The 11170-nt window shown below is 46.6% G+C and overlaps 2 protein-coding genes across 2 annotated transcripts; both read right to left on the minus strand.

The window, feature by feature from the left end:
- Positions 1–320: 320 nt before the first annotated feature.
- On the minus strand, positions 321–1794 carry LOC147963684 (protein FAR1-RELATED SEQUENCE 5-like). The gene is made up of 5 exons (XM_087529663.1): positions 1548–1794; positions 980–1437; positions 757–854; positions 572–653; positions 321–464 (listed from the first exon to the last, which is right to left on the minus strand). The coding sequence occupies exons 1-5, from the start codon at positions 1792–1794 to the stop codon at positions 321–323; spliced, it is 1029 nt and encodes a 342-aa protein (XP_087385789.1).
- Positions 1795–2313: 519 nt separating this feature from the next.
- LOC147963685 (uncharacterized) lies at positions 2314–10818 on the minus strand. Its single transcript, XM_087529664.1, has 3 exons — positions 10779–10818; positions 10310–10607; positions 2314–2596 (listed from the first exon to the last, which is right to left on the minus strand). Exons 1-3 carry the CDS (start codon positions 10816–10818, stop codon positions 2314–2316), a joined length of 621 nt encoding a protein of 206 aa, XP_087385790.1.
- Between the last annotated feature and the right edge of the window lie 352 nt (positions 10819–11170).

Here is an 11170-nt window from a genome sequence, read left to right on the forward strand (position 1 = left end):
ATCCACACAAGCACGGTTACATGAAACTGTCATATTTCAAGCATAGAAAACAGATAAAATCAACCATAGAAATCTGCCTTGGCCGTGTTGGTGCAGGTGTTCATTCTGTGGTCTGTCAGACTTCACCTGGAGCAGCGAGGTGACTTCCTTCGTGCCTTTGGAAGATCCCCCCCCTCGGTTGCGGACATGTTGTGCTCTTGTGCCCTTGGCCCCGGCAGATTGAACAAAACCTACTCCTCTTAGCTGGCTGTTCATATGGTGCTTTGTCGCGGCTTGTCGTAGGGCGCCCCGCTGGTCTCTTCTTTGATGGCGCCGCAAAGCTATCTGAACACTGTGAGGCACTTTGCACCTTGGTCCTTTTGGTAACGCAGAAACTCTGGAGGGAGTATATCCCTTGCATCCCTTGTCCAATGCTTCACTATGTGTCCGGCTGGAACCTCCTGCAGACCCAGCTGAATCATTACCTGAGAACAAGAGAAAAAGATCAGTGTCAAAAAATACGCTTTTTGTTTGCCCTCGTCGATAATTTGTCTTGTATGTGCAACAGAGGAATAACAAGAGAAAAAAACACCTTCAGTGCATGGGTGCACACCATGCCAAAATGTTCAAACATTCCACATTCACACTTGAATTCGTCGGCACGACTTGTTGACCTGGATGCAGAATTCATTTTTACACCATTTGTCCCTTGAATGTTTCTTTACATGCCTCGCTATGTATTCACGACGAGGCACAACTTCGATCAAAACATATGACCCGCATTCATATATCACCTCACCAAAATTTTCAAACATGGCCCTCGTATAAATTTTTGATGCATGTATCTCTAGGTTCTGAGCCAGCACAAGACCACCCTGCATGTGGAGACATATCATTATGATGTGTTTTTACCTTTCGATATTTCGTCAACAACGGGACTTGATTCATGTCAATATAATTTGCTCGTCAAAGTACAACACACAAAAGTTCTTAACCTTACCAGTTTCGTTCTCTTCTCTTGATAACTTTCCTCTGAATCTCTATCAACTTGCATCTTCTCATATTGCCTGATGAAAAGGTGCATCGGGGATCCTGGTGGCACATATCCTTTCAGCAAATGGTTTGCACTTTCACTCCGTTGTGTGCTGGCCATCTTGGCGCAAAAAACATCCATGAAGTAAGGCTTAGCCCATTTCATCCGAGTCTCATATATTTGTGTGAGAAATACATTATTTTGTAGACCGTGCTTCTCAAGCATACATGCCCAACCGTCCTCAAATTTGTTCTCACTAACCATGTGATGCACCATCTTGTTGAACTCCTGTTTGAACTCACTACCTTTGCCTAGCGGTGGCCCAAGGCACTCTTTTGCTTTCCTCAACACATGCCATTTGCACCACCGATGTGTTGTATGTGGCATGATATCTTCTATGGCAATCTCCATTGCATGAGCTTGGTCTGAAAACAACATTTTTCTGTCAGCACATTCCAGGGGGAAAACATTTTCACATCAAGCTTAGAAGGAAGATCAACACTCCTAAATAGATGAGAACATTTTCTTGAAATACCTATGAGGATTGTGTGTGGTTGTGGCGCTCCTATCATCTGAAAGAACTCTGTGAATATCCACTTGAAAGTGTCAATTTTCTCATCGCTCATCAGCACACCTCCAAAAATAATGCTTTGGAAGTGATTGTTGACACCAACGAAGAGGCCAAACGGCATGTCGTATAGATTAGTTTTGTATGTCGTATCAAACATGACAGCATCGCCAAAACATTTAAACTGCTCGATGCTTCTCCCCGTTGTCCACATCAAAGTATTGACTCGACCATCACTATCAACCTGCACACCGTATTTGAACTCAGGATCTTCAGCCCCCATTGCGTTGAACACCTCTATTGTTTTTGTGGCATCATTTTCCGATTGCTCTCTGTTAAGTTTTCCACAAAGAGTTTTGAGAGATCTCTTTGTGAATGGCACCTCCTTCACAAATCCAAAAAACTGCCAACCACACTGTAAACCTTGCTCAGGATTATATTGTTCTCTCTCAGCTATTTCACCAAGTCTCTGGTGTATCTATCTATGTGCCGGTGCGATTTTCAGTGTAGCTTCTCCATACAGTTAACTAAGACTGCATGGTTGTGCTCTGCTTTGTGTTCACATATGTACCATCCTTTATCATCCAATCTAAGCACCCGCATCAACGCGGGACATCCACATCTCGTCGAGCAGATGTTCGATTGCAATGGCTTGCCCTACGTAGTTTCCCATAAGATATGAGAGCATAAAAATGAAAAAAGTAGGCGTGGGGAAACATTTATCTTTTTTGAATTAATGAATCATCCTCACCGCACACGCGCACACAAACTCCTGCAAGCATTTTTTCCAATGGACGTTCAGCCTGCTTTTGGCATACCTGACGCCAAACCCAATCTCCCAGGAGTATAGGTTGTAAAACTCATATGCTTCTTCAACTGTGTCAAAGCTAGTTCCGAGCGTCGGGTTAACAACAGTGCCAACCTTGTTGTCTGCATAATCTCGCATCAAAGCCTCTCGGGCAGGGACTCTGCTTGGGTTGGCATCCCTCGCTTCTGGCGCGTTGCCAATCCTAACACTGCATTTCCCCCACAAAACGGTGTTAAAATGTCAGGACCCCGGTTCCAAGTCACATTGATCTAGCCGGTAACACCTCATATCACTTTGCGGCCTCACGCACGGTATTCCCACGGGTGTCGCATTACCATGGCCCGGGACCGTTTGCGCCTTTTGGCTCACATATATGATAGTGTCGCTAGCATCCATATGACAGAGAACCCGGGCCGACATGGCTAGTCGTGAAACCAAAGCGGCACTAACCTATGGGGACAGGCATACATGAATCATACCGAGCATGTCGGTCAGCAGCGTGTGAATCCGGGCTGTAGCACTGGGCTAACAGGACTTCGGGAACCCGGGCTGTAGCAGGCTAGGCAGGACTCCGGATGTCACCGTGTGACATTTCCCCGAAGGGACAGACACAGGAACGAAGTGAAACACATGCCTGGCCAGTCAAGTGTCCTGAGCAGTAGTGCTGGGCTAGCAGGACTCCGGTGAACCGGGCTGTAGCGGACTATTATGGCTCATGGAAGCACTAGACTACATTTCCCCATAAGAGAGGCTGCCAAGGATAAACCACTAGATTGTCGGATCCCACACATACCAAGCATTTCAATCATACACACAATATGCTTGATATGTGTAAATACAACATGGCATCACAACATAACTCTACAACTCAAGTATTTATTCCTTAGGCTCTGAGGAGCGAGATATTACAAACATGGGTCTCATGACCCAACAATCACAGCATACAAATCAAGCACATGCGGAAGCTTAACATATCTGAGTACAGACATCCACAAATGAAGGTGTGCTAGGGATTCATATAGAATGAAGGTTGCAAGTCTCCAGACCACAGAATACTTCGCACATATGCATGACTGACTTGGAATGATTCCAGAGAAGGCGAGACAAACTTTCCCAAATTCACGGCGGCAACTTGCAACATATGCACATGAATTAGAGGAAGTCACTACTTTCATCCAAACATATGCTTCATGAACGAAACACGAAGATAATGCTTATAAAGTTTCCAATACTAGTGTAGCGTTCAACATGAATCATGGGGGGAGACAAAATGCTGCTGATGGGCTCAACAACAACTCATCGGTATTTCCATATCACTGGACTTCCACCATCATGTGAACAATGTGATAGTATTGGTCAGACCAAAAGATATAATGGTGTATGCTCGAGGGACAACCGCATGTAAGACAACATTATGAACATCGTTGGTTCTAATTTGATTTGACGATAGCCCACACCCAAATCAAGGTTTTGACAAGACAATAGATTCAACAACCGATCACAAGGAACAATCGATGAAGATATCATCTCTCTTCAACACACACGCACACAAGGATATCCCATAGAACGAACTAAGTTAGGCAAGCGTTTATCTTCCAACTCTCCAAGTTGTTGTTTAGCTTAACCAACTAGCTCAGGGTATCCAACACAGATTCTTGGAGAATGGCTGGTTTAGAGGAAAACCAACTTGATCACGAGCTCAACATAACAGTCAGGGGACAACCTGGTAATACTTCCGAGAAGATATTCGGAAAATCACGAACCACTGATATGTTACTAAGCTCGAGAACAACCTTGCTTTTCATGGCAAGATGATATGATCAAAATAGTGAATCCTAACTCATTGATCGAAGAGTGCACCAGGAAAAGTGGACTAGGTAGCACGATCAATCTTAGGATGATGATTCAATAACCAACACGCTAAGAAAGAAATTATTGTCCATTAGCTACCTAGCAACTAGTTGCTAGGAGTATTGATTTCACACATCATGGTTCACTTGCCGGCATTCCGGTTGCGACAACACGGGACCGAGGAATGAAAAATGATGGTAATAAGTATCACTGCGTCAAGAATTCATGAGAGAGGGTGCAATTCTCATGACAATCTTGACATAAAGGGGGTAATACTCCAGGGTAGAACAGAGCAAAAGCTGGATTGGCATTTGTTCTGCAGAACACAACTACTTTGACCCAATCCTGGATATGGATGAGGTAATTGAGTTTGTTTCTCCTAGTCATTCCGGAATAGAATGGCTTGACAGACCACAAGAATAAAAGGCATTGATGAACACAAATGCACACATACTCTTGGCTATCAACTGATAGGGGATGGTCGGATTACAACTGAAGAGGAACAACTCAAGGAACATATAATTTTCTGAGTTGTGGATGCATAGATTAGTATGTCGAGCAAAGCTCAACATTTCTTCCGGACAACCCATGCAGATAAGTAGGACTGGCAGATTCACAATGTAGAATGGAGAACTCATTAAGAGCACTCTGGTTGTGATCTTTTGATACAACAAACTTCTGCCATAAGTGGTTCATAGTATTTGGAATAAGGAAATACCACAGACCTCGAGGACTATCGCAAAGGTTACTAATATCCTAAAGGAACTAGCAACACTATCAACATGAGGTAAGTAGGGTGAATCTCGGGTTCAAGAACCCAGGAATAAAATACCTACTACTAAATGGCATCACGGGATGCTTTCAAGAATGGTGGCCAGAATCATCACACTAGGGACACAAAGCATTACTAGGTTACTGGGTGGTTCTCTAGGACAACTAGGGTCATAATAATAGTTCCAACATATATATCGAGGCAATGGAATACCTCAACACACTGGTTAGTGTGATTAATCTGGCCCAAAAGACATCGAACACAGGAGAAAAGGATTTGCAAATGCATTAGATTGTTTAGGAACCTGGGATGACTCGGATAGCATAACGGCTGTAAATGCTCAAAATGATTTGAGACATCCTGCAAAATGGTGGCATAACCACTCAACATCACAAAATCAAAGTTCTGAGGCCAGCTATGACATATGGAAGTAGTAGGAACTGAACTGAGGCTTGAACTCAACAATCCTAGGCAACTACGGTTTAGTAACACGTCATCCTGATAGATAGATGAGAAGGCCTAGTTTCTTAACCCGCGTAGAATGAGAAGAGAATGACTCAGATCAGAGGGCATAAGGTAAAGGAGTAAAAAGAGCCTTACGTTCCCTGCAACAATCAATTCCCCTACATAACTAAAGCATTTCTAGACACAACTTCGACCGGTTTGGCTTAGTAATCCTACAGGCAGTCAGGCTCTGATACCAAAGCTGTCAGGACCCCGGTTCCAAGTCACATCGATCTAGCCGGTAACACCTCATATCACTTTGCGGACTCACGCACGGTATTCCCACGGGTGTCCCCTTACCATGGCCCGGGACCGTCTGCGCCTTTTGGCTCACGTATATGATAGTGTCGCTAGCATCCATATGACAGAGAACCCGGGACGACATGGCTAGTCGTGAAACCAAAGCGGCACTAACCTATGGGGACAGGCATACATGAATCATATCGAGCATGTCGGTCAGCAGCGTGTGAATCCGGGCTGTAGCACTGGGCTAACAGGACTCCGGGAACCCGGGCTGTAGCAGGCTAGGCAGGACTCCGGATGTCACCGCGTGACATTTCCCCGAAGGGACAGACACAGGAACGAAGTGAAACACATGCCGGCAGTCAAGTGTCCTGAGCAGTAGTGCTGGGCTAGCAGGACTCCGGTGAACCGGGCTGTAGCGGACTACTATGGCTCATGGAAGCACTAGACTACATTTCCCCATAAGAGAGGCTGCCAAGGATAAACAACTAGATTGTCGGATCCCACATATACCAAGCATTTCAATCATACACACAATATGCTAGATATGTGTAAATACAACATGGCATCACAACATAACTCTACAACTCAAGTATTTATTCCTTAGGCTCCGAGGAGCGAGATATTACAAACATGGGTCTCATGACCCAACAATCACAGCATACAAATCAAGCACATGCGGAAGCTTAACATATCTGAGTACAGACATCTACAAATGAAAAAGGCTAAGAAGCCTGACTATCTACCAGATCCTGCCGAGGGCACAAGATCGTAGCTGAGGTATCAAGCTAAACGTCGAAGTCCACGCGGAACTACTAGCGAGACTGAAATCTCTCTGCAAAACATAAATTAAGCAAACGTGAGTACAAAGGTACTCAGCAAGACTTACATCAGATCTAAACTACATATGCATCGGTATCAACAAGGGGGGTGGAGTTTAACTGCAGCAAGCCAGCTTTGACTCAGTGGCTAACCTGAACTACGATTGCAAGCAACTCTTTTGAGGTGGCGCACACGAGTCCACATATTCACCATTCAATACACCACTATGGATCCGCTCCCGTCTCCCTACGAGAAGGCCATCCATAGCACTCACACTTATCTTGCGAGTTTTAGAGTATCCACTTTCACTTGTCTATGAAGTATGCAAGGGGTCCAAGTTTCCATATCCGAGGAATCCGGCTATTCGAATAGATATTGATAACCCTGCAGGGGTGTACTTCTTCACACACGCTCCCACCACTTACCGTCATTTACACGACATGTACTCGGCAACCTTCAAGCGGAAGCCCAACGAGGGTGTCGGCCACGGCCTACCTAAACACTTAAGTCTCTAGTCCAGGTTTATCGCCTATCCAGGTTCCATCCGCAGGGAGTCCGGCCGAGGTTTCCACATACGGCCCCGGACGATGTGAACAGGGTTCCCGAGACACCAAACGGGCGCCCGGTACACCGTGCCACGGTGTATCTACCGCATCATAGCCCACCCCTAGGGTCAGCGCTACGCACGGCCGCCAACACATAACCTACAAACACCAGAAACTAGTTGCAACTCCTGGACAGAGTACTAGGGTGATTAAGAAGCCGAGAGGGTCAATTAAGGATCCCAATGAGTGGTAGTAGCTGTTCATGGATCACAGACACAGAAATCAGTTCCTGAGGACGGTTTCAATGAGACAACCCACCATGTACTCCTACATGGCCTCTCACCGCTACCTTCACCAAAACGTGTTCACACACTTAGCTCACACACAGTAGGACATGTTCACACACCTCCGATCCATTCCCGATGAATCAGACCTGACACAACTCTATGCAATAGCAGGCATGACAAACAAGCATGAATGAGTAGGCACATCAAGGCACAAACAACTCCTACTCATGCTAGTGGGTTTCATCTATTTACTGTGGCAATGACAGGTCATGCAGAGGATAAGGGGTTCAACTACCGCAACAAGTAACATATGAATCGTTGTTGTCCTAATGCAGTAAAAGAGAGCAGGAGCGAGAGAGTGGGCTTGTATCGGAACGAACAAGGGGGCTGTGCTTGCCTGACACTTCTGAAGATAACATTGAGTCTTCATCAGTGTCAACGATCACAGCGTCGGAGCAGCGTCTACCGAGAGGGGACAATTACCGGCAAACAAGGAAGAACACAATTAATGCGACGCAACAATATTATGCATGATCATGACATGGCAATATGCTGTTGATTGAGCTAATGCAACTAGTTATGATTTAAATGAAGTTGGTTTGTACAAGATTCAAATTCCAACTCCATATATGATTATTTAAATGCCCTTTATTTGTTTTGTCCAAAACAGAGGACAAACATTGTTCAAACATGCATGAAAATGGTACAGATGGATTCCTTGAATTTTTCTGATAACTTTTCATATATAATTTATTTCATTTGGAGTTACGGTTGATTTTCTATGATTTTTAGAAGTATAGGCAATTTTCTGGAATTTCCTGAATAGAAATAAATCCAGAAATTACATTATTGCATCAGCATTACGTCATGCTGACCTCAGCAGGTCAACAGGGCTGCCCCGGGTCAAACCTTACCAGTGGGGTCCACTAGTCAGTGAACCAGTGCTGGTTAGGGTCGCTGACGTGTGGGCCCAGTCAACTGCCTCGTCAGCAAAGTCAACCTGACATGTGGGCCCGGTGGGTTAGTCTAAGTTAAACAGGGAATAAATTCCGGGGTTAATTAGCGCGTGGGGCCCATCCGTCAGTGGCACAGTGATCAGCTAATGGCGTCATTAGTGTTAACTAAGTGTGCCACGTTGGCTCGCCGGAGTTTCACCGGCGACGACCAAAAACGCGGCGGAGACGCACCGGGGTGGCTCGGGTTTCTCCTACCGTGCACCGTTCGGTGCGCCCTTTGGCCCTACGGAGAGCTGGCGCGATGGCGCGCCGGATGGTGGTGGTCTCCGGGCCTGGGGTGGCCAGAGTCGACGGCGGCGAGCTCGGTTGCGGCCGCCGGAGTTCGGGCGCCGATGAAAACAACAACACCGTGCACGGGAGGATCAACGGGTAGCACCTACACGTTCTGCAGGCTCTCACAAAGCCAACGGGCATATGAACGGGGCCGATTGGCCACCGGAGCCTCGTCGGCGACGAGTTCGTGCGGCGGCGTGCTTCGGGCATCATGGAAAACGGCGCTACAGCGAGCGCTAGGCCGCGGGGTTAGGTGGAAACGACGGTGCAGCTCACAGTGATCACGATGATGGGTTCGGCTTGCTCGGGGATGTCCTGTGGCCGGCGAATCGACGACGGCGGTGGTCGGCTCCCGAGGATGAGGACGACGGCGATGGCGAGGCTGAGGGGGTCCCGGGGCTTGTTTTGTTCTTCTCGTCGACGTGCAGGGCTGCGGCAGAGCCTAGGGATACGGTGGGGAGGTCAGGCGAGCTCGGTGGGCGCGTTGGCAGCGAGCGGCGGCGATGGTGGTGTTCGGTCGCGGGAGGGAGAGAGAGCAGAGGAGGATAGGGTCGGAGGGAGAAGTGGATGTGGCGCCAGGGAGGTGCGTGGCATCTCCAGGGGGGTCGGGGAAGCGGCAAGCAGGAGGTGGCCGGGGCGCGTGTGCGCGCACGGCGGCCACACGCCCATCCTCCTGGCGAAGGAGGAAGACGACAGGGAAGGGGCCAGGTGGGCTGGGCCAGCCACTTGGGCCGCCAGGTAAGGTCCAGGTGGGCTTCTCTCTCTCTCTCTGCTTTCCTTTTTTATTTGTTTCTGTTTTCTATTTCTGTCTTTGTTTTCTGATTTAGCAAAATACTAAACCACTTCAAAACTTCATGAAAATAGTTGTGCGAACTAAGTGGTCTTTAACCCAAACCACACAACAAATTCCAGAATTATTGAACATATATTTATTAAATAATAAATATAAGTCCAATTCAAATATTTATTGGATTAATTCAAGGGCCCAAAATAAATATTCCTGAGATTCCAAAAATATTGGTTTGAATTTTATCTCTTGCCAATATTTCCAAATATTAACAGGAACATTTTCTTGGGCTTGTTTGAAGAGATTTTTTTAATGTTGATTATTTCTGAGGTGATTTCTGAGGGTTGAGAATTCCCTCAATTCAATTTACTGGAATTTAAGATGATGCATGGATGCATATGCAATGACAAGCAAAGGCCAGAGCTAGGGCTGTGGCATAAAATGTACTCTCTACTGGTCAAGACGGATATAAAACAGGGGGTTTTCTGATAAAATAATGTTGATCTTTTGATACAGAATCAATAAATATGATCTAGCTGCATGACACCTGATTGTAAAAATTATGGTTCCAAACTAGCAAGAATGCTATAAGAGGTAAAAAAGATTTGTTTCTACATGGGGTGAACTCTGTACATGCGTTTGTTCTTACAGCAAGGTACAATCTCTGAACTTACAAGAAGATTCAATCTCTGAACTTACAGCAATTGTTATTATAGGAAGATTCAATTTCTGACTTACAGCAAAGGCCATTGCATGAAGGTACAATCTCTGGCCTAACAGCAAAAGGAATGAAAAAATGTGTGTGTGTGTGTGTGTCTTACCGTCGTGTCCAACAGGAGGCCTTTGATTCGTTGACGACGACACCCTCTGCATCTCCCTCGTCTCCCATAGATGCAGTGGACGCAGTGGACGTATTATGTGCCGCCATATCATTCGAGTCACCAACGACCTCACTCCCACCGTTGTGGTATGATCCAACATTCGCCTCCACCCCCATCGTCTTAGAAGAAATCACATCAGAGGAGCGCCGGCGAACTTCATGGATGGAAGCAACAACAGACTCCATAACATCGAATCCGCCACCCAAAATATCACCCGCATCAGTCTTGGGAACTAATCTGCAGCACATACACAGTTCTCATCTAGTCAGATACAACCAACATCAGGGAGAAGAAGAACTCAAGAAGGAACCGGGGCGAAATCAAGGAGCAGAGCACCAAATCAAAAGAATGATTCCCTTTTCGGGGTAAGCTACGGCACAAGAAACAGGGACGCGAGATTGGGTCTTACCTGATTCTGCTTCCCCAAAGAAGAACTCGAGGCCATCCATGGCGAAACGCCGCGCCGCACAGCCACGAACTGGGAGGGGATGAATGGCCTGACACCGCTTCCAGCGTTAAGCTACCTGCAGCGCCAGATGGGCCCAGTATTAATGTCGCACCAGCCCTTACCTGCCACCAACATGTGCTACTTTTAAATCAGCCCAGCAAGCACATGACGTGCTTGCGTATCCAGCGCACCCGAGGTCCACGTACAACACTGGCACAGCAGCCCACAGCACGGATGTATTTCAAATTAGCAGCTACCATATATCTCTGACCAAAAAGGCATGCACACATCGCAGTGCTATACTCCACGGTGGGAGATTGCGGCCTGCAGGGTGCTCGGCCACCAAAACGCCA

The sequence above is a fragment of the Triticum urartu genome, chromosome 6A (assembly GCF_056163025.1).
Source record: "Triticum urartu cultivar PI428250 chromosome 6A, HENAU_Tu73, whole genome shotgun sequence".
In the NCBI taxonomy this organism is placed as follows: domain Eukaryota; kingdom Viridiplantae; phylum Streptophyta; class Magnoliopsida; order Poales; family Poaceae; genus Triticum; species Triticum urartu.